This window comes from Propithecus coquereli, unplaced genomic scaffold (genome assembly GCF_000956105.1).
Source record: "Propithecus coquereli isolate 6110/MARCELLA unplaced genomic scaffold, Pcoq_1.0 Scaffold59, whole genome shotgun sequence".
Taxonomy (NCBI): Eukaryota; Metazoa; Chordata; class Mammalia; order Primates; family Indriidae; genus Propithecus; species Propithecus coquereli.
The window spans coordinates 3467851-3490475 of record NW_012151840.1 but is presented as its reverse complement, the minus strand read 5'-3'; the positions used below and the strand labels follow the sequence as shown (position 1 = coordinate 3490475).

At 40.0% G+C, this 22625-nt stretch overlaps 2 protein-coding genes across 10 annotated transcripts in view; both read right to left on the bottom strand.

Annotated features, from left to right (window-relative positions):
- NUP210L (nucleoporin 210kDa-like) overlaps positions 1 to 10972 on the bottom strand; it is a 135334-nt gene extending 124362 nt beyond the window's left edge. Inside the window, exons 1-4 of the mRNA XM_012658497.1 lie at positions 10707 to 10972; positions 9020 to 9156; positions 1760 to 1891; positions 503 to 596 (exon numbers count right to left, since the gene is read on the bottom strand). Coding sequence (XP_012513951.1) covers positions 503 to 596; positions 1760 to 1891; positions 9020 to 9156; positions 10707 to 10906 — 563 coding nt within the window. The 5' untranslated portion in view covers positions 10907 to 10972. The remainder of the gene's footprint in view (positions 1 to 502; positions 597 to 1759; positions 1892 to 9019; positions 9157 to 10706) is intronic.
- Positions 10973 to 11906: 934 nt separating this feature from the next.
- TPM3 (tropomyosin 3) overlaps positions 11907 to 22625 on the bottom strand; it is a 27555-nt gene continuing 16836 nt past the window's right edge. For 3 of the 9 annotated variants that reach the window (XM_012658577.1, XM_012658584.1, XM_012658586.1), the window contains one exon: positions 12606 to 13265. In XM_012658577.1, the coding sequence (XP_012514031.1) occupies positions 13183 to 13265 (83 nt within the window). In that variant the 3' untranslated portion in view covers positions 12606 to 13182. The other 6 variants (XM_012658578.1, XM_012658581.1, XM_012658579.1 and 3 more) reach the window with 5 other exon arrangements.

The window sequence follows — 22625 nt, the reverse complement described above, 5'->3', positions numbered from 1 at the left end:
CATAAAGGTACCTACAACTATATCATATGTCATTCTATCAAAGACATTTTCCCTGGTGAATTTATCTGTTTCAAAAAGTCCAGACAGGCCAGGCCTATGGCTCATGCCTGTAATCCTAGCACTTTGGGAGGGCAAGGTAGGAGGATCACTTGAGGCCAAGAGTTCGAGATCAGACTGAGGAACATAGCGAGTCCCTTGTCTCTACAAAAAATAGAAAAAACTAGTCAGGTGTTGTGGCCTGGGCCTGTAATCTCAGCTACTGAGAAGGCTGAGGCAAGAGGATCACTTGAGCCCAGGAGTTTGAGGTTGCAGTGAGCTACGATGATGCCACTGCACTCTAGCCTGGGCAAAGTGAGGCTGTCTCAAAACAAATAAACACACAAATGAAAAGTCCAGACAGAAGGATTATCAAAGTCCACACAAATGGTTGCCGTTCAGTGTGCCACTTAATGGCAGATGTCTCCTTCAAAGTCAGATGATTTATGTTTGTTTTCAAGTTTACCTAATTTTGCTAGACAGTTCTTCTCTTGCTGACTCGTTATCCTGGGCAATGCTCCACTCAAACATCATCCCTGCCAAACTACTAAAAGTATTTCCTGTAGAGCAAGCCAAAAGCAGACAAGACAGAATCACATATTAAAAAATATTCAGGTATCTACAAGAAAGGGAAATCTAACTAGAAAATTATTTTGAGGCTTCTTTCATTAACAAATAGAAGGACTATCATTAATGAATTAAGATACATTTATGAAGAAGATCCCTGCACGATATAAGGGCTGTTGCTATACAAGCTTTCTGAAAGTAAAAGGACTCAGGCAGATAAACTGCTTGACAAAAATTATGCCATATTCTTTCTGTTCCTGTGTAAAAGCCACCTTATGATTGACAGGCATCAATCCTGGTCCCTTCAACAAAAATTTTTATAGAAACTAAATTGCAGAATAGTTCATTTTTCAGATTTAAAGAAATTACTCTTTATTAAACAGTTTACAAAGGCAATAAATTTAAGTGTTTCATTACCATACTACAGCATTAGCATAGTATACAGTATTAAAAGCAATATAAAATCAGTCTCAAGAGAGATTAACTTAAAATTATAACTTTTTCACAGGTTTACATTTAATTTTCCTATAAAAAGTGAACTGATCAAAACAGAGCTAGCAATAAATTCCAAAAAATGTTTTTAATTGTTGGTCTAGGGACCATCAGCAGAAGCTCAGTAGCAGACTTTGGATATTTAAGAAAAGTTCTGGGCTGGGTGCTGCGTCTCACTCCTGTAATCCTAGCACTCTGGGAGGCTGAGGTGGGAAGATCGCTTGAGCTCAGGAGTTCGAGACCAGCCTGAGCAAGAGTGAGACCCCCATCTCTACTAAAAATGGTAAAAATTAGCTGGGTGTGGTGGTGCATGCCTGTAGTCCCAGCTACTTGGGAGGCTGAGGCAAGAGGATCACTTGAGCCCAGGAGTTTGAGGTTGCTGACACCAAGGTACTCTAGCCCAGGCGACAGAGTGAGACTCTGTGTCAAAAAAACAAAAAGTTCTGAGATAATTAACAATAATAGTAGGAAAATTTTATGAGAGTATATAGCTAATACATTGAACTATACTCAGAGTTATTGTCATCTACATGAGTTCCAAATGAGAAAATAAGTATTATTTTTAATCTTCTTTTGTCACTCAAACTTCTGTTTCCAAGGGCTAAACATAAACAAGCATTGTTTTATTTTAGGTAATGTTGTTGAATCCTCTGAAGTTCTTTACCTTCAATATCCAATGCCCTCACCATCAGTTCCAGTGGTGAATCATCTACGTAGAGTTCCCGGGTCCGAGACACAATTTCAATGCTGTCTATCACATCAACCTTAACATCACAGCGTAGTTCATGGTCAGTCACTATGATGAACCCAAAAACTGAGTATTTAATTCAACAGGTCATGAATTTATTAAATGTCTCGAATACTCAAAAGCTTACTCTAAAAATTATGAAAAAGAAGCTGGGCTCAGTGGCTCATGTCTGTAATCCCAGCACTTTGGGAGGCTGAGGTAGGAGGACTGTTTGAGGCCAGAAGTTCAAGACAAGCCTGGGCAACACAGCAAGACCCTATCTCTAAAAAATTTTTTTAAAAATTAGCCAGCCATGGTGGTGCATGCCTATAGCCCTAGCTACCTGGGAGGCTGAAGCTGGAGGATTGCTTGAGCCCAAGAATTCAAGGTCATAGTGAGCTGTGGTCACACCACTGTACTCCAGGCTGGGTGACAGAGTGAGACCCTGTCTCTAAAAAAAGTTAAATTAATTAATTAATAATAAAAAAATAAAAAGAAAGACTATGACAGCTGCTTTTACCTGTGGAAGAAAATAGCATAATGATAAGATAGAAGAGCCTCTGCTTATAATAAGAGACACTAGACTAGTGGTTCTCAAAGACTGATCTATATTTTTATTCATGCATAGAAAAATAAGAATAAGAATTTTAAAAGTGAGTAATAAAATTAAATTATACTCCTTTTAAAGGAATATACTTTATTTTTATGTCTTTTGAAGTGGCAAAATTGTTCTTTTATGAAACAATGGTATTAGTATATTTTTAAAAATGTTATTTATTTAGGAAAGTAAAATGGTGGCAACCATATGTCAGTCTTATCAATAAACTTTCTCTTTCTCTCTCTTTCTTCTTTTCAATTTTTTTTTCTGGACCATGAGATTAAAAAACCTAGGAACAACTGAATTAGATCCAACCAGAGTTCTAGTCCAACCAGAGTTCCAGTCAATATACCCATAATGAAATTCAGAAACACTATTTGAAACAGTGTAGAAAAAGAAAAGAAGGAAATAAAATCGTTTTGTGCTATCTTTTAAATTTTTTATTATTTCTCATACCACTATCTTTTAATAACACTTTCTCCTACCACATTTACCATGTATTCTACAACTATCTACATAGCTGCCCCATTCTGCTGTTGTAACTATATATTTTTAGTTTTAGCTTCATTCACGAAAAACTAAAAGCAATGTAACTACCAATTCTCAACTACCCAAAATTACCACTGGCCATCAGGGGTAAACTGTCCCTAGCCATGGATTTGCTTTTATGGACTTTTTAAAATCAAAGGAGTTGTCTTTTAATCTCACAGATAATAAATAAATAAATAAAAATCAAAGGAGAATATTATTCAGATAATACAGGTAAATGCCCCTCAACAAAAAGGAGGGCTAGGTGTGGTGGCTCATGCCTATAATCCCAGCACTTTGGGAAACCAAGGTGGATCGCCTTAGGCCAGGAATTCAAGACCAACCTGGGCAACAACATAGCTACACCACATTTCTAGACCGCATACCTACAAAAAATTTTTTAAAATTAGCTGGGTAGTGCACACCTGTAGCCCTGGCTACTCAGTAGGCTGAGACAGGAGGATCACTTGACCCAGGAATTCAAGGTTACAGTGAGCTATGATCATGCAACTCCTGCACTCCAGCCTGGAGCAAGACCCTATCTCTAAAAAAAAAAAAAAAAAAAAAAGTTATGATGCATCAAAATATACTTATTTTAGGAAATGGTATACTTTCTTTCTTTCACAAGAAACATTAAAAGTTGAATTAATCATCCTGAAATTACTCCCTCTCTATATATACTAGGGTTGAACAACTAAGTAAATACTTTATAGATAATAAGGGTCAGGTTTCTCCCTGTCAGAGAAAGAAGTTAGAATAAACAAGGTGGGAAGGCTAGAATGAACCCTGTGGTGAACGATTAGAGTTGAAGATATCAGGATGAGCTCATGTTTATTTTAATACATATGCAGATAGACAGATACAGAAATAAATGTAGATATGTGTGTATACAAGGGTTAGCATACATACATACATTTCATAGCTCTGTTTCCTGAGAGGGCCTAGAGGCAGTGACACCCCACTAGCAACAAGCACACTAGCACCCAGGTCCTGGTTTCTAAATATAATTCTTTAACAGGAAGAACCAGGACTCCTTGAAGAAATGGCTGGGCGAGATGACCCTGACTTATCTTATAGAGCTAAAAACTAACAACGTACAGAAAAATAAATAAACAAATAACAAAAATAAAAAAAGATAGGGGCAAGTTCAAAGACATAGGAGCCAACCTGTAAGAACTCCCAATGGCGAAGCCTGGAAAAACGGGAGTAACAAAATAAATTATGATATTATTAGATTATAAGCCAAAAACGAAACAAATTATCCATGAATCTGTACTGACATACATGACGGAATAAATAAATTAAGTGGAAAGAAGTTATCTGTAAGATATAAGACATGTTTCTCTCAGAAGAATGCTAGTTAATAAATATAGAAGAAATGAGAGAAATACAAAATCACCATTAAGACACCATATGACCAGGCACAGTGGCTAATGCCTGTAAGCTTAGCACTTTGAGAGGCCGAGGCAGGAAGATTGCTTGAGCTCAGGAATTCGAGACCAGCCTGAGCAAGAGCGAGACCCCGTCTCTACTAAAAGTAGAAAAAATTAGCCAGGTGTGGTGGTGCGTGCCTGTAGTTCCAGCTACTTAGGAGGCTGAGGCAGGAGGATTGCTTGAGCCTAGGAATTTGAGGTTGCAGTGAGCTATGATAAAGCCACTGCACTCCAGCCTGGGTGACAGAGCAAGACCCTATCTCAAAAAAAAGAAAGAAAGAAAGAAAAGCCTTATGCACATAATGCCTACTCATCTGACTACTCCATCAGCAGAAAGCTTTTCAATACAAGGCCATTGACCACAAAGGAAAAAAAAATTACTTTGGATGACTTACAAGTAAATTCAGAGTGATTAGGAGAAATATCAAACATTTAACTTACCTGTTTTTCGAGCAAAAAGAAAACAAATAACTATTAAATAATATAACAAATATTCTTATTTATAGTCCATATTACTTTAAATATACTTCAGGTCCACACTGGAGCCAGGTAATAAAGAAAGAAAAATGAGTTAAAGAGAATAAGAATTGATCTAGGGAGATGAAGAAGGAAAGAGAAAAAAAAAAAGAATGAAGCCAGGATTGAGAGGACGAAAGGAACACAGAGCCAGAGACAAAAAAGAAGGAGAAGAAACAACAAATATTACCTGCCTTCCCTGACCCTCATATTTATCCTAGTTTCCAAATCAACTTCTCTTGATTATATTCTACTGCTGCAACTAATCAATCAATAAATAATTACTGAACATTCACCATGTACTTAGTATAGTGCAAAAACTACTAATCGCCCCATTCCATTCTCCCACCAAAACTATCCAGTTATCCAAATCCTTTCTTCATCCTCCCTGTGAGATTTTTCACCTAAAACTATACCCTCTTCTCCAAACTCTTCTACCTCTCTTATACTCAAGGTTAAAGTCTAGATTTTTCACTATAAAAATGCATATTCATACATTTATAAATTACCATTGGTAGGATACAGAAAGGCGGTTCCCTCTTGGAAAACTGGGATCAAAGAAATATTTGCTTTTCACTATATAACCTTGTACAGTCTTTGAATGTTTTACCAAATGGAAGTAACTCCTAGTCAAAAAGAAAAAAAAAATTAAAAGAAATCTAAGCCAGGCATGGTGACACTTGCCTGTAGTCCCAGCTACTAGAGAGGCTGAGGCAGGAGGATCCCTTGAGGTCAGGAGTTCCAGGCTGTAGTGCGCAATGATCATGCCTGTGAATAGCCACTTCACTCCAGCCTGGCACTCCAGTCTGGGCAACATAGTGAGACCCTGTCTCTTAAAAAAAAAAAAGATTATGACTAAGACCCCAAAGGCAGTTACAGCAAAAGCAAAAATAAATAAATGGGACTTGATTAAATGAAAAAGCTTCTGCACAGCAAACGAAATAATCAACAGAGCAAGTAGACAACCTACAGAATGGGAGGAAATATTCACAAACTATACATCTGAAAAGGGCCAATATCTGAATCTACAAAGAACTCAAACAAATCAGCAAGAAAAACCAAACAACTCTATTAGAAAGTGGACAAAAGACATCAACAGAAGCTTTTCAAAAGAAGATAGACAAATGACCAATAAACGTATCAAAAAAATGCTCAACATCACTAATTATCAGGGAAATGCAAATTAAAACCACAAAGAAGTATCACCTTACCCCTATCAGAATGGCTTTTATTAAACAGTCCAAAAATAATAGATGCTGGCATGCATGCAGAGAGAAAGGAATGTTTACACATTGTTGGTGGGACTGCGAATTAGTACAACCTCTATGGAAAACAGTATGGAGATTTCTCAAAGAACTAAAAGTCAACCTACCGTTAGATCCAGCAATCCCACTACTGGGTATCTACCCAAAGGAAAAGAAGTCATTTTTTCAAAAAGACACCTGCACTTGAATGTTTATTGAGCACAATTCACAATTGCAAAGATATATAATCAACCCAAGTGCTCATCAATTCATGAGTGGATTAACAAAATGTGTGTGTGTGTGTATATATATATATATATACACACACACACACACACACCATGCAGTACTACTAAGCCATAAAAAGGAATGAATTAATGTCTTTTACAGCAATTTGGAACTGGAGACTATTATCCTAAGTAAAGTATCTCAAGAATGGAAAAACAAACACCACATGTACCCTCTAATAATGTGGAACTAATTGATGGGCACACATGGGGACAGAAAGAAGTAAAAATCCTTGGAAATCAAGAAGAGGGAGGAAGAGGGGAGGGGTAAAAACCTACCTAACAGGAACAATGAACACTATTGGGGTTCTGGGCACACCTATAGCCCTAAGCATTAAAAACATTTGTATCCCCTTAATATATTGAAATTAAAAAAATAATTAAAAAACAGAAATCTATTACCATATGGAACATGCCTACCCTCAAGTCTCTAATCTCTGTCATAGCCACTAGTTTTCTTTACTACATGACCAGAAACGTCGTAAACAAAATTCTAAGCACTTAAATATCAATGGAGTGCTTAAATCTTTTTACCTTTACAGGTGCCTATAATTAGTAAGCAACTCAAATATTTGTTACACAAATGAATGAAGAATTTCTCTTAGGCACGCGCTTCCCTTTCGAAATGCCCTACCCCACCCCTTTCAGACTATCCGCTCCCATTCAGATGGGACTGCACCTATTAGGACACCAAGACTGGCATTTATCACTGGGAATCTCATCTTTGTGCACAACTGTATTAACAGTAAAATTGGGAAAGTTGATTCAAAGATACTTAACTTTGGAATAGTTACCACGAGTCAGATGAAATTTAGCTGAGAGCCATATTTGACATTTTTCCTAGTACTTGTGTCAATGAATATTTTGATATCAGAATACATTGATGTAGTTAAAAATAGTTACAAGAGGCCAGGTGCAGTGGCTCACACCTGTAATCCTAGCACTTAGGGAGACTGAGGCAGGAGGGATGCTTGAGGCCAGGAGTTTGAGACCAGCCTGAGCAAGAGGGAGATCCTATCTCTACAAAAAATAGGAAAATTAGCCGGGCATGGTTGTGCAAGCCTAGAGGCCCAGCTACTTTGGAGGCTGAGGCAGGAGGATCACTTGAGCCCAGGAGTTGAGGTTGCAGTGAGCTATGATGCACTCTACCCGGGGTGACAGAATGAGATTCTGTCTCAAAAAAAAAAAAAAATGGTAGAATAGGTATTAATCGTTGGAAAAAAATCTGGTGGACAATAGTAGAGGACTCTTATCCCCTAACAACTAAAAGGTTAAGAGTAGGGATAGAAAAGGTGGTAACTTAGATGTGCTAGGAACCTTTCCAAAGCTGGAAACAAAAACAGATTTAGTCCTAGCTAATTGCAAAGTCAACTTAAGAGTAGGTTTTAGGTAGGTCTTTTTTATTGATTCTTTTTTTAAATTTTTTTTTACTTTTTATAGATGGGGTCCTTGCTATGTTGCCCAGACTGGACTCCAAATCCTCTTGCCTCAGCCTCCCCAGTAGCTGGGACTACAGGCAGGTGATGTGCCTGGCTGATTTTAATTGACTCTTTTAAGAACTGCTGCGTCACTAATACTCCTGATAACACAGAGGAAGATGCTGTGGGGATAAATGCAGACATTGATAAGTCCCAGTCAAAAAGTGGTTCAGATGAAGCAGACATGTAGTTTTAGGAGTATCTTAACCCATTTATTTTACTTATATTTTTCTTTTTATTAGGCACCAGAGTGATACATGATTTAGAAAACATCTAATTAAATCAAAGAGTTCTTTAAACAGATATAAAGTAAAAATTTCAAGCAAAGTTTAATTGGCAATGTTTTTCTTTCTTAGTGTTACATAAAATAATGGTGTGCTTTATAATAGATGGCATTTTCAATTATATGGAATATAGTATACCAAACATCTTAAACTTCTATTTAATAAGATATTTCATTTATCAAAATATTTAAAAGCAGCTGGGTACAGTGGCTCATGCCTATAATCCCAGCAATTTGGGAGGCTTGAAGCGGGAGGATCATATGAGGCCAGAAGTTAGAGACCAGCCTGGGCAACACAGTGAGACCCCGTCTCTACAAAAAATAGACTAATGCTTCTCAAACTTTCTCAGACAAGCTCCTGGAGAGCTTGTTAAAACGCAGAACCCTGGGCCCACTCCAGAGATTCTAATGTAGAAGATGAGAGAATTTACATTGCTAACAAGCACCCATGTAATGCAGGTGATGCTGCTAATACATGTTCACAGCCTACACTTTGAGAAGTACTAGTCTTTGTACTGCCTTTTGTGTCACTCAGACCAACTTCAGACCTTAACACCCAAGTTGGTTCCAGATAAATGATTCCTTCCTTCCTTCATTGATTCAAACAACTAGTTTCCACAGTAGCAGGCACCATGCCAGATATATACCAAAAAAAAAAAAAAAAAAAAAGTCACAGAATAGGATGCCACAATTAGGGTTTATATTGCAGGAATCCTTTCTACCTCATCATTTGAAGCCAACATCATTTGTGTTAATCATCTATGTAAGATATCAGATTATTCTACCCCAGATGAAGTGATACATAATGTCTTTGCTCTCAACATACCTACCTATTTCTCGAGCAAGAATGATACTGCTGAGGCGTATTGGTTGGGTAGATTCAGCAATGAGTACAGCTTTTTGGGAACACAAGGTACCATTTTCATATAAAGGCTCAACAGTAACTGCATCATGATGGGTGGAATGCCTGCCAGAACAAAATACTTAAGAGTATTAAATACATGGGTTAAAGTTAACTTTTGGTGGAACATAGATTCCTATACTTCTTCCATGTTACTTAATACCAGGTATACTTAAATGATACTTTTTAAAGTAGGAACTTTGCTTAGGGATGCAAGAATTAAAGTGGGAGAGATGGATCAGAACTTTTCCCAATGATCTCTTGTGTAGTCTCAGAAGTATTATATTCTTTCCTCAATATTTAAAATAAGATTAATGTTACATCTGTCCCTCAGTATATAAAAATAGCATTGATGTTGTGTTTCCAATAATAAGAGACAGGCCTTTCTCACACCCTGAGGAATGAGTTTCCTCCAATCCTAGAAACTGGGCTGCTGATAACTAGGATGGAAAAGTTTTCTAAATTACGAGGTATGAGTCCAACTCAAAATACCAAAAAATTGTTTCTTATTGGGACTCAGAAAAAAAATAAAGAAAAATATTACCACAAAATTTCATTAATATTTTTGGATGGATGGAAGGAATGTCTTTCAATGTTAGAAAGATTCCTTAAAATCATCCTTTCAGGCAGGAAATACATATATCACTTTGGGTCATCTTACAAGCCCAATTCTTTCATACTGCCTGGGAGGCAAAATTCTCCCACTCTCAACAAACCTCACTGCTTCTATTAGGAGACGGTAAAGGAAAATCTACTCCATTTAAGATGAACACTCTGACATCTTGAAGCTCACTTCAGTTAGGTTCCCTCACACCTTAGGTAACCTATCATTGGAGACTCTCACACTAGAAAATCATATTTTTCCATCTTCAGTTAGGAAGTCATTATCCCAGATTTGCGTGTACCCCTTGTCCTCACACTTCAAGTGGGGGCCCTTATATAAGTGGGGCAACTTTTATGCTACAGGCAGATCTCATCTCCACCCAAGATGAATCTTCTTATATTCCCAGAAGTTTTCACTTTATGGTCTCTGGCCCTCGGTTTCTTCATTTGTAAGATGGGAGTAGTGGTACTTATTTCATAAGACTAAAAATTGAATGAATTAATATCTGCAAAGTGCTTAGTTAAGTACTCAGTAATTAGCTGTTGTGTTTTAAGACCTCCTCATCTTAAATAGCTCACCTTATTTAGTTAGTGGAGACCCTCACAACCCAAGTCTTTCTGCTCCTAAGGAAATTGCTTCAGATTTTGGGAACTCCCTCTCATTCTAGTTGCTTACATTGTAAGTCCTTCGCATTACCTGAGGCCTCCAACACAGGGCTTACCTGTGCCCTGATAGCTGCTGACAGTGACGACCCCTTTTCAACATGCACAGTGAAAAACCCAGTCTCGCATTCGCGAATTTCTCACATGAGGACCCTCACAGGATGCGATACCTCACAAGAGTAGGATACGCCACACGGAGGGTCTGGCCCCTCCACCCACCTTGACTCCATACCCTGCTCCCCTACAGGATAGGCCCCTTCAAGCCGAGTGATCACACAGTATTCCTGTGGGCCTCATCCTTAACTACATGGTGTGGGGGTGCATATCCTTGTGACCTCCCTACCCCTCACCAAGTGTAGCAGCCCCGCTGCGCCTCCAGCAGGAAGGGCACCCGGCCTGGCTCTCGGCCGAAGGGTAACAAAACCTGTGGCACATTAAGTTTGTTGGCCAAAATCTCAAACAAAAACAGGAGCAGCAAGAGAAGGCGGTGTAGAGGCAAGCAGAAAAAAAGCCTGAAGCCTTGGCAACCTGGTGCCCCAGAACCAGTCATGGCAACTGCCAGGTTGCGGCTCAACTACAGCCGCGCCCTCCCCAACATCAGCCAATCCACCGGCGTGACGTCAGCAGGAGGTGGGACCTGCTGCTTGCTCGGAATTGTGGGAAATTCTTCAGAGGCCCTTCAGTAAACCCCACATTAATGGAAACTTTAGGCACAAACCCCGCTAACCTGTAAAAAGAACTTTTCAAAATACTGGATGGCAGATATTTTTTAAAGAAACAAGTCTAAAAGAAAAAACAAAAAACTAATCTTTCCCAGTTTAATTTCTCCTGTTGCCTAACATGTTTGGCTCCTAGACCAAAAAAATGGTCCATGCCTACGAACGGAAAATTTTCCAGTCTCTACCATAAACAGCTGGATTTGTCAAGGGAGCCATGTAATTTTTACTAGAAGTTAGATTCATGTCTGGCTCCAGGCCAGAGTGCAGGAAATGCCAGACACCAGCCTAGCAAAGGCAGCTTTGAAAGCTATCTACTCATATAACCTGCCTCTATGCAAATACCCTGAGAATACTTGTTAAATTAACTTGTTTTCTTCAAATATCCAATGGAATATTAAGTCAAAGGCTGTCCCAGGACAGTTTATTAAAACTACACGCTTGTAGGAGTATGAGCAACATGATATATTGCTTAAGGAGCATAATAAATCCATGGTTTTTAAGAATATGGTTGTAAAGGAAAATGTATAGTTCAACCTTAACATGCCAGTGTTAAATAACTTTTAAAAGGCCTGGCACATTAAGTATTATTTCTAATCTTTGCATTTACCCTAACAATATATATTATCTCCATTTTAGATGATGAAACTAAATGATTTGTATCAACTAGTAATTTCAGAGCTGAGTTTTGAACTCAGTTTTGGTCTGCTTCTAAATTGTTTGCTCTACATCAAATCCTACTGCAACCACCTACCAAGATCTAATTTTTAACACAAATCTCATACTTCTGTCGAGAAAGCACATTCAGTTTAATAAATAAAAGTCAAATAAGTCTGAGGGTTGGAGGGACTGGTTCTTTATTTCAAAAAGACACTTGTCAATATTCAGTATCAAAACAGTTGCACTATTGGTTTTCTCTTTCTCCCAATCGGCCTCAAAGAGACCACATCAAAGGAGAGTACATTTTAAGCCAATAAGCTGCAGGATGTACACCTAACAGACCTCACGGAAACCTCATCAAAAAGTGGGGATTGGGTAGGGGGAAAAACGTTAAAGATCGGCACATGGCCAGCCCACAAACTGTAGAGAGCTCTCACAGCCAGATGGGGTGGTCAGGGTGCCCCAAACCCCAAGAAGCAAAGTTTCAAAATAACATAAAATTTTCAAAGCTTTGTACATAAGCCAGTCAAGATTTCTCCGGCACTGACTGATACAAAGCGTGATGAGATGGCACTTTTAGAGATAGCAGCTTCAGACCCAGAAAAGGGTAACGAGATGAGTTTCATATGGCTAATCAGTGGCAAAAACATAATCTTTCTTTCAAGGAGGCAGGAGAGCAATTAAGTGGTCAACTCAAAGTAAAGGGCACATGATCCATTCTGTGAGTGGTTGGGAAGAGGGTAGAGATAGGACAAACATTTGGTCTCAGAGGTCTTCACTTATAATGAAAAAAAAATAAAAAATAAAATTGTCCAAAGATACCTGAAAGCTGAAAACCTGAACAGCATGTTTTTGTTGGGTTTTCTTTTCTTTTTTTTTGGCTTACTCCTCCTGGGATCCCCTTTCAGGTTTGGCTGGTACTCTGTACAGAGCAATGAGGTTTCCCACAGTGGAGTCTTTCCCTGGGCTCTGTTTGGTTCTCAGTGAGGCAGGCCCATACCTTTTTGCCTCCTCTATGGAGAGAGCAATATGCATTAAGCTGCAAAGTCACCTTCCAAAAGTGATAAAGGGATTAGACTGCTGCATCAGAGCTGTGGAAGTATTTGGAATGTTTTACAAACGGTTGCTACAACGACAAAAAAGGTAATTACAAAATGTGTACATCACAACATGCTTTTAAAGACCTTTTGCATTGTGCTCACATTCCCTTAAATGTTGTTCCCAAAGGTGCTCAGCCTCTAGCCCAGCTGGAATCTCTGGGAAGAGGCAGAGACAGTTTGGCGAAAAATACGTGGTGGGTGGGGTGTAGGATGGAGGGGGATGGCGAAAGGAGAAAGCAGCCTTCCAGTTAAAGATCAGCCCTCAGTTTAAAGGTCAGCTTCGGGCAGGCTGGCCTCAGGCGGAGTCAGGGTCAGAGGGAGAAGCGGCGGCAGGGCGGGACTGGGGTGCTCTACATCTCATTCAGGTCAAGCAGAGTCTGGTCCAGCATCCTTTGTGTACAGAGGTGCTCCTCTTTGGTACATTTCAGTTTATCTAATGGGGGTAAAGGAGAGAAGTTACAAAAACCAGTAGTAAGTTTCCAGGTCTGCTCACTCTGAGACTTGCTCCTGTCGCAGGGAAGCTGCAGACTAATAAAGCAGCTGCCTTCTCAGCCACAAAAGTAGCTATTACATCACTCAGTTTCGTAGGGCCTCTATCTTGCCTACTGAAGTGGCAGGTGTTGCTGTTATTTCCAGGGGAGGGAGTTAAGGACCTTATCAACCATTTCCTTTTCCTCCCACACCAACCAAGGCTTTCAGCTTTCTGTCTCTGAAGGAGCAAGACTTAAGCATCAGCCATCTACTCTTCTAGGCTTTTCCTACAGGACAATACCTTCTTAAAATGACTCACTGGAATTTAACCATTGCAAACAAGGATAGGCAGAGTAGAAACAACAGAATCTCAACTTGAAAAGAGCACAAGAAGATCCTCACATGCTACATGCTTTCTCCAAAAAGTTAGAGGGGAAAGGAATAATTAGTGGGATAAATAAAAGCCCTCTTAGCTAAGTCAAAGAACCTCTAAAGAAAATAAAGCCAAGAACACGACTGAAACATATATATAAGCAAAACCTTAACTGAGATTTTTTGCAGATCTATTGTCTAGAACTAGCCTGTGACAGAATTACTTGCAATTAAACATAAAACCAGGAAAAGGAAGCAAGAGGGAAAGTGTCAGGAAGAAAACCAGAGGCTGAACACCAAGAACAATCTAATCTGCCTAGCAAGCAAACCACTCTAACTAACTGCTCTAGGGCGGTGAGGAAAATACTCAAATCTTCAACTCAGAGAAGGCGATGGCAACACAGACCCATATTCGTATCCCACACTCTTTTCTTTCCCTTCCCTTTTTGCCACCCAGTCAGAAAGGCCCATCCCTGGGCTTGCAGATCAAGCAGTTACAACATCTTGTCAAGTCAGTCCTTTTATTGTTAGAAGACATCCATGCACGGGAACATATCCTACAGTGAGTGCACAAGTGAAAGAGCAGCAAAATAAGGTGGAAAACAGAAAATTCTCCCAAGTTTTCTCACTATAATCTCAGGCCCCTCCCTTCATCACCCATAAATCTCTTCTAAAGGGATAGAAATGTAGTATTAACTGTTTCAATTTTACAGTTGGAAAATTGTAATTTGTAAAATTGCTATTAGGAAATCAACATTCTAACTGGCCCAATTAAAAAACAATTTGCTTAGGGCAAAATAACAACTTTTAAAAAGACAATCAGGTTTTTGTTGGGGTCCAGGTCAGTGGTGTGAGCAGTAGGCTCAGTTTACTAGGCATCAGTGAGCCCTGCCCATCAGTCACACAGATCATGCAGCGTTAGCTTCAGCTCATTAGAAAGCAGGCGGTTTCGCTCAAGTTGGCTGTAGAGACGCTCTGCAGCAGCAACGGAGAGGAGGGAAAACAAGAGGAGAGGAAAAAGAGGAGGAGAAAGAGAAAAAGGTAAAGTTAGTGGAGTACCAGAAGTAAATTTTGAGTCTTTCAACTAGCTGGTATACATAACATGCATCTGTAAGGCAGCATGGATGCAAGGAGGATTCAGACAGAGGGCAATAAGAGTCAGTCAGTTGGTGGAAAGACCAACAGAGGAATAAAAAAAGAAATCCAGACTGACAAGTTGGTAGGACATTTTGAGGGAGAAAAAACATCTCCTTCACAGTATTTATTCCCTGGATTGAAAAACTAAGACAAGTGAAACAGGGCAAAGGAAGGAATATAGTTGACTTAGAAGAAATGCATTCACAATAATCAGGGCTTGAAAGGAACCAGAGTGAACAGTTGAACATTTTTCTATAAAAGCATCCAACACAGCATTATGAATGGTACAGTGGGGTATATATCCCCACACTCATTCAATGCTACACTTTCTAATGCTTCTTGTTGTAGGTGTTGTGTGACAGACTCCTCTTAGTGGTTATACAACAAATACCCAATTTGCCCTTCTTCTCTAAAAGAGCTCCAAACCTGTTAGGCTTAACAGTGTGCCTAACCCCAGAGAAGGGAAATTACTGGTATAAGCCAATCAAGACTATCCTGTTCTGTTTTTTCAGCCTCCGTTACAGCTAAAGGTGATTATGTGATTTAGTTCTAGCCAATGAGATATAGGGGGATAGTGTGCTGGGGGCTTCTGGGCAAACTTTCCCTCTTGCCTTGAACATCAATGTGATGACTAGAGCTGCTTATTTCAATCTTAAGAGAAAAGGCCAAGAAAATCACAGAAACCCCAGCTACAGTTGCTCATGGTAGACTTACGTGATAAAAAACCAAATCTCATATTTATTTAAGCTACTTCTTCTTTTTTGTTTTTAACAAAATAAGGTTCAAGGACACAAGCTGCTTCTTATAATAAAAAGCATTTCTGATTTAAGTAGTTAAGTGCACTTTAAAGAGGGAATGGGGTATGGAGAATGCAAATCCATCTGAACAGCACAGGTGTTAACAGAAATTTGGGGATAGGAAAGCCAAGCTCCTTCCTGGTCTACTCCTAGTATCAGCCTCTGAAGTTCACAAAGAAGTTTCTTCCTAGGTTTTACAGCCTGTTTCAAAATGGTCTCAGGACCTCAATATGAAAGATACTTTTCTGTCCTAAAATCAATTGCATCTGTGGGCATTGCTCATTCACGTTGTCTTTTGGGCTGAGATTTTCCCCAGCTTCATCAGGAAGTTAGGGGCCAGTTATGGTCCTTACGATATTTGCCACTTTATGTATACTATCAAAACAAAAAGCATATATGTATAAAAGAGCCTGGAGGGAATGACCAAAATTAATAGTTATAATAAAGAGCAAAATTAGGGTAAACTTTTAAAATTGCACTTTCCCTTAAACCAATGGCTCTCCATAGGGGTAGTATTGCTCCTCTCCAACCCCCAGGCGAGAATCTGAAAATGTGTGAGAGGTTTTTGATTATCACAATGACTAGAAAACCCTATAGATATTTATTTATTATTATTTTTTAATATAAGTAGAGAGTTTATTTTGGCCAAGTTTGAGGACTGCAAGCTGGGACCATAGACTCAAGTTGCCCTGAATGTATGTTGCCCTTAATTTTAGAGATGGTCTTGGTATGTTGTCCAGGCTGCAGTGCAGTGGCTATTCACAGGCATGATCATAGCACACTACAGCCCTGAGCTCCTGGGCTCAAGGGAGCCTCCTGCGTACCTGGGACTACAGCGTACCGCTGGGCCTGACTTGGATTCTGTATTTTCGGTTTTGGAGTGCTCAACTGGTAAGTACAGTACAAATATCCCAAAATCCAAAACACTTCTGGTCCCGACCATTTCAGATAAGGGATACTCAATCTTACTAGTCTGTAAGTTCCATGAGGCCTGGGATCAGACCTGTCTTATTCACTGGGGCATCTCTGATAAATAGGAGGCAATCAAATTTGTGGACTCATCTCTTAAACCTTCTATAATGTTATATTACACACAGATCTCAAGAACAGCCTCAACTTGTATAGACTCAAGTTAGTTTGTGTGATTCCCACTTGGTAAAGAAGGGTTTATCGGGATCTTATCCCACAAGCACAGCCTTTTTGGTCAGTGAGGGTTTTGTTCCATTTAGGGAAGAAATAAAGAGACAGAGAAAGAATAGGAGCATTTTATTGCCTGACCAAATCCCAGAATGCAGAGTTCCCTAGGAATTGCAAGAGGTCAGAAAGACAAATTCAGCTGTTCTCTCACCTTGAACTTAAGATTCTAACTCTGTTAACTCTAGTGACTAAAACTTTAGGACCAGATACTAGCTCATTAATTAAAGTTCTTGGTTCCCTGATAACGGCAAAACAAAACAAACAAAAAAAGGCAAGGGAGAGAACCCATTTGGTCTGGTGTTCTTTTTAGCCATGCCCAATTAATTAGGGAACAATCCCATGGAGCTGGGAGTATTTGACCAATACTATGTGAAAGGAAGATATTGGGGTGGGGCTAAGACTGCCCAACATAATAGGTCACCCATCAGGTAACATGGGGTCCAGCCTCATTTTGTTCTTCATCCTAACAACAGTAACAAGGAAGGGGATGGGCCTGTGGTTCTTACAAATTAAGAGAAGGGGAAAAAAATAAAGTGCTAAGTGCTTTGCCCTGATGCTTGGCCTCATCTCCCTTGCTAGTCCAGGCTCAAGTAACACAGGATGGCTTCTGCAAGGATGTAGAACACTAAATACAAGAGTGAATTTAGCACTACACAGTAATCCAATTTTCACTCTGCTACCCTTGATATGGTCTCTATCCTTGCTCACACTAGTCATGCCCATGAGGAAAAACAGGTGATACCAGAGATAACACCTTACCTTTTCTCCCAATCTCTCTCTATTCTCTTATTTCTTTCCTTTCTAAGAAGCCTTTCTCTATGCCAAAGCCAACTCCTTCTGCCCAAAATACTAAATGTCTAGAACTGTGCTGTCCAATATAATAGTTACTAGCCACATGTGGCTAATTAAATTAAATAAAATTAAACTTTTAGCTCCTCAGTCACATTAGCCACATTCAGAGTGATCAACAGTCATTTGTGGCTAATGGCTACTGTGGCTGATGGCTACTGTGCCAGCCATCAGTGCCCAAAATTCTGCTTACTGCACTGCTCTGCAAGGCTATCCTTATTGCCTGGATTTTCTTTCTACCAATACTCTTCTGCCCCTTGAAATATAGCTTTTCCCCTTGTTCTTTTTATTTTTTTGAGACAGAGTCTCACTCTGTTGTACAGGCTAGACTGCTGTGGCGTCAGCCTAGCTCACAGCAACCTCAAACTCCTGGGCTCAAGTGATCCTCCTGCCTTAGCCTCCCGAGTAGCTGGGACTACAGGCATGCGCCACCATGCCCGGCTAATTTTTTCTATATATTTTTAGTTGTCCAATTAATTTCTTTCTATTTTTAGTAGAGACGGGGTCTCGCTCCTGCTCAGGCTGGTCTCAAACTCCTGACCTTGAGCGATCCACCCGCCTCGGCCTGCCAGAGTGCTAGGATTACAGGCGTGAGCCACCGCGCCCGGCCGTCCCTACATCTTTAACACCACCATTTTGCTACCCTCAAACCAGTCAGTAATCTTTGCCTTTCCTCCTCACACTGAGTGGCCAGGCCATTCAGAATACCTGTCTCTAAGTGCCACCTCTCTACTACCACTACTCTAGCTCAGACCCAGAACATTCTCTCCTGGAAAACTGCAATAACCTAACCCAAAATTTCCCAAAGTGTGGCATAGTCACTGCTAGTGGTATGTATGTAGCACATAGTAATGGTATGTATTTAAGCAGTACACCTTTGTGAACTTTAAAAGATTAGCTATGTTTATTATAATGTGCATTAGGAAAAACCACTAGCACATGAAACCTTTGACTTCAAAACAGAATTGTGAGGCTGGGCACAGTGGCTCATGCTTGTAATCCTAGCACTCTGGGAGACTGAGGCGGAGGACTGCTTGAGGCCAGGAGTTTGAAACCAGCCTGAGTAAGAGCAAGACCCCCAACTCTACAAATAATAGAAAAATTAGCCGGGTGTGGTGGCAAGTGCCTACAGTCCCAGCTACTCAGGAGGCTGAGGGAGGAGGATCATTTGAGCCCAGGAGTTTGAGGTTGCAGTGAGCTATGATCATGCCACTGCACTCTAGCCCAGGTGATAACAAGACCTTGTTTCAAAAAAAAAACCAACAAAAACAACAACAAAAAAATCCCAGAATTGTGTAAAATAAAAGAATTTCAGAAACAAGAGTAGATTTGAAGAAAACAATGTCAGCAGCATGCAAATATGACAAAAGCCATCAGAAATGATATAAATGACATTTGGGAATCATCATCTTAGTAAATAACTTTGCTAATCTGCTCACATTCTAATATTTTCTTTTTTTTTTTTTCCTTTCCTTTTCTTTTTTTAACAGAGATGGGGTCTTGCTCTTGTTCAGGCTGGTCTTGAACTCCTGAGCTCAAGCGATCCTCCTGCCTCGGCCTCCCCAAGTGCTAGGATTATAGGAACCACTGCTCCCGGCCTCTAATACTTTAACTGAGCTACCAAATTAACTTTTTTTCTTTTTTTTTTTGAGACAGAGTCTCGCTCTGTTGCCCTGGTTAGAGTGCAGTGGCATCATCATACCTCACTGCAACCAAACTCCTGGGCTTAAGCGAGCCTCCTGCCTCAGCCTCTGGAGTAGCTAGGACTACAGGTGTGCACTACCATGTCTAGCTTTTTTAAAAAATATTTTTGTAGAGGTGAGGTCTTGCTATTTTGCCCAGGCTGCTGTTGAACTCCTGGCTTCAATCCTCCCACCTCAGCCTTCCAAAGCTGAGGAATTACAGGCATGAACCACCATGCCCCGCCTATTTTGTTATCTCTTTAAACAGAATGCACGATATTCAGTATCATTCAACTCAAGTCTGGAAAATCCAATCGTTTGGAACCCAGTGAAAATGAATAGGCAAGTTTTAACCTGTTTATTATGTATCGCTTGCCTTCTTCCATGAGTCTTTTCTAATCATTCCCACTGGACTCTTTCCCCCCACTGAACTCTCACAACACTTCATTATTTGTGGCACTCATCACACAGAATTTTCAGCTTTATGTATGTTCTCTTTCCTACTTGATTGTGAGCACCCTGAGGTTAGGAATGGTGTCTCTATCTTTATTTCTGTCCCCATCCTAAAACCCTATATCTAGAAGACACTAATAAGTGTCAGTTGGATAAATGAATCTGTACCTTAATATCAAAGGATACGTGGCAGAAAGAAATGGTATGAACAGAAAGAAACCTGAATTTGATATGAGACTCGAAGTTTTAGATTAGGGAAAAATTCTTTAACTGGCTATATCTGTTTAAAAGAAAAGCAAGTTTTAAATATGTACTCTGCTGAGAAATTGAAGTACAATTAGGTGTTTAGGTTAGTATAACTGACAGCTACAATATCCAGATATCTCTCCTGTGTATATTGGAACAGGAGTTTCTGAAATGTTGATATGCAATTCCACAATATGAACCAAGAACAATTTCACTAGCAGAAATCTGCATATGTAATAAATCATTACCCCCATGTGCACATTATTTGAAATAATCATGACTGGTTGTTTTAGACTTTCCCATAATAATTTCTCACTTATCTTATATCCTGCTAGCACATGCTAGCAAGCCTCAAATATGTAAGTAAAGTTTAAAGAAGATAATGTAAAACTGTTGAGAATTCTATCTACTATGTATTTTTCTGTAACTTGGGATGATACAATCACTCAATCTTAGCCATAATATACATGGGTTCACTGGATGTTCTGAGGATGCACCATTTGAACCACTGGTAAAAGGGTAGAGAAGGTGTACTGAGAAGCACTTCAATGGTCTCTCAACCTTACTACATTGCAGGAGGATCTGAAGAGACAACGGAAACATTGTAGGCAGGATGCTTTAAGAACTTTGATGTAAAGGACTTAGATAATCTTTTTCAGCTTGAGGAATAAGACTAGAATTCCTACCTAAGGAACCTCTACTAGTCTACTGCTCTGGTAGACTCAGATTGCCCAGTTTAAATGTCAGGAAAAAAACAGACACACACAGAAGTGGCTTTGATTATATAAGTCAGAGGAGGGGGAGCCTAAGATAGCTGTTTTCCACATCACACACCCAAGGCTCCTTCTTGGGGACAGCGACAGCTCTGTCAATGACACAAATGCAGGGTGGCATGAGATTTCCAACAGCTTAACATTTTAATTTGGGGTGGGGATAGAAGAGAATACATAAGTTGCTTTGTGCCCCCTCAAATCCTAATGTATTGGGGTCCAGCCAGGCTGACCCAAATGGAATCCAGAGCGAGTGGGGTGTTGGGTTCCCCGAGGAAAGGGGGCAGATCCAGAACAGAGCAGAAACGGTGACAATTATCTGTATGAAAAAGTAAGGATACTCTAAGTGAGAAGGACTAGCAACAACCTACATAGCAATGTGGGAGAAAGGAAGAGGAAAAAAGGGAAGAGGTGGCAGCAGGAATAAAAGAGAGCCAGACACTTCAGCCTGAGACATTTGGCTTCTTTTCAGGGTTAGTGGGAAAAATACAAAGAGGCAGATTAGCATCAAGGATCAGGGATCCACAGCAAACAGATGAAGCCCCCAACTCTTTTTGGTGCTGTTTACTACTTGGCTTGCTTCTAGGATTTAGCTCAATTCTTAGGTGAATTTGGTATTTCCCATCTTAGGTGTTTCCCCTGAACTTTAATATCAGGGCACAGATCAAATATACCCAGGAGATCTGAATTTTGTTATCATGTGTTAGAGCCCAAGTCGCTGGCTCTCTGGGTCCTATTTCCTTAGTTGTATGGATCTACCTTTAGCAGTATCCCTTTTGAGAAGACTAAATTTGAGAAACAAATTAAAAAATTACAGTGTAATGAAGAAACTACGAATACAAAGTAAAGAAATTACACCAAGGTCAATCAAGGCTCTACCACTAATTAAAGATTAAATACTCCCCCCCACCACCGGCTTTTACCAAACAAGTAACCAGCACCAATGTTTTAAAGATAAGAGTAGAGATTCTAGTTTCCAAAGGACAAAACCAAAGCACACTATGCATAGTCTGTATCCCCACCCACCCACAAGCCAAGATCCCAGCCCCACTCTGCTATCAGATAGTTACATAGAGGTCATGTCATTGAGGGCGTGGTCCAGCTCCTCGCTAATGGCCTTGTACTTCAGTTTCTGGGCATAGAGCTCATCTGGACAGGCACAGGAACCACAGGGAGGAACCAGGGGACAGAGTGAAAGGTTTCAGAAGCAGATGAAGAGAGGGAATCATTAGAAATTAGGAAAAGTGTGTCTGTGGGTCTAATACCACAGTTAGGGAAACATCTATGCTGGCAGCCATGACTGGACATTTTCAGATCCACTGCTCCCTAGGATCAAATGCACTTCTTGATGCCTCTAATTGATTGCAGCAAGGGTTGAGAACCTGGGCACTGTCATGACTACAAACTCCTATTACCAAAGGCACTCAAGAGGATACCACTCCCACCCAGTTACCCAAATTCCTAGCAGTGATAATAATTTAACAAAATTAGAAAAGGGAGAGAGTACATATCCCTATTCAGACACCACTTTTCTGCATACCAAATGTGACCCCTTAGTGTGCTGAACGGTCCAAGAGTAAGGCCTATTCGTGGCCCCTTTGCTCCACAGGTTGCCTCCCGAAACTCTTCCAAAGAACATCGTGCTACTGAGAGCATATCAAAGGAGCATATCTCAGAGTTCTTCAAGCAGAGGATACTTTCCCTTGTCAGGGCGGACACAGTTGCCAAACTACAGGGGACAGAGGTATTTAGAAAGCCCCTGGCATTAGTCAGTGCTGAGACATGGTTATTCCATGACTTCAATTCTTGTGCTCTACAA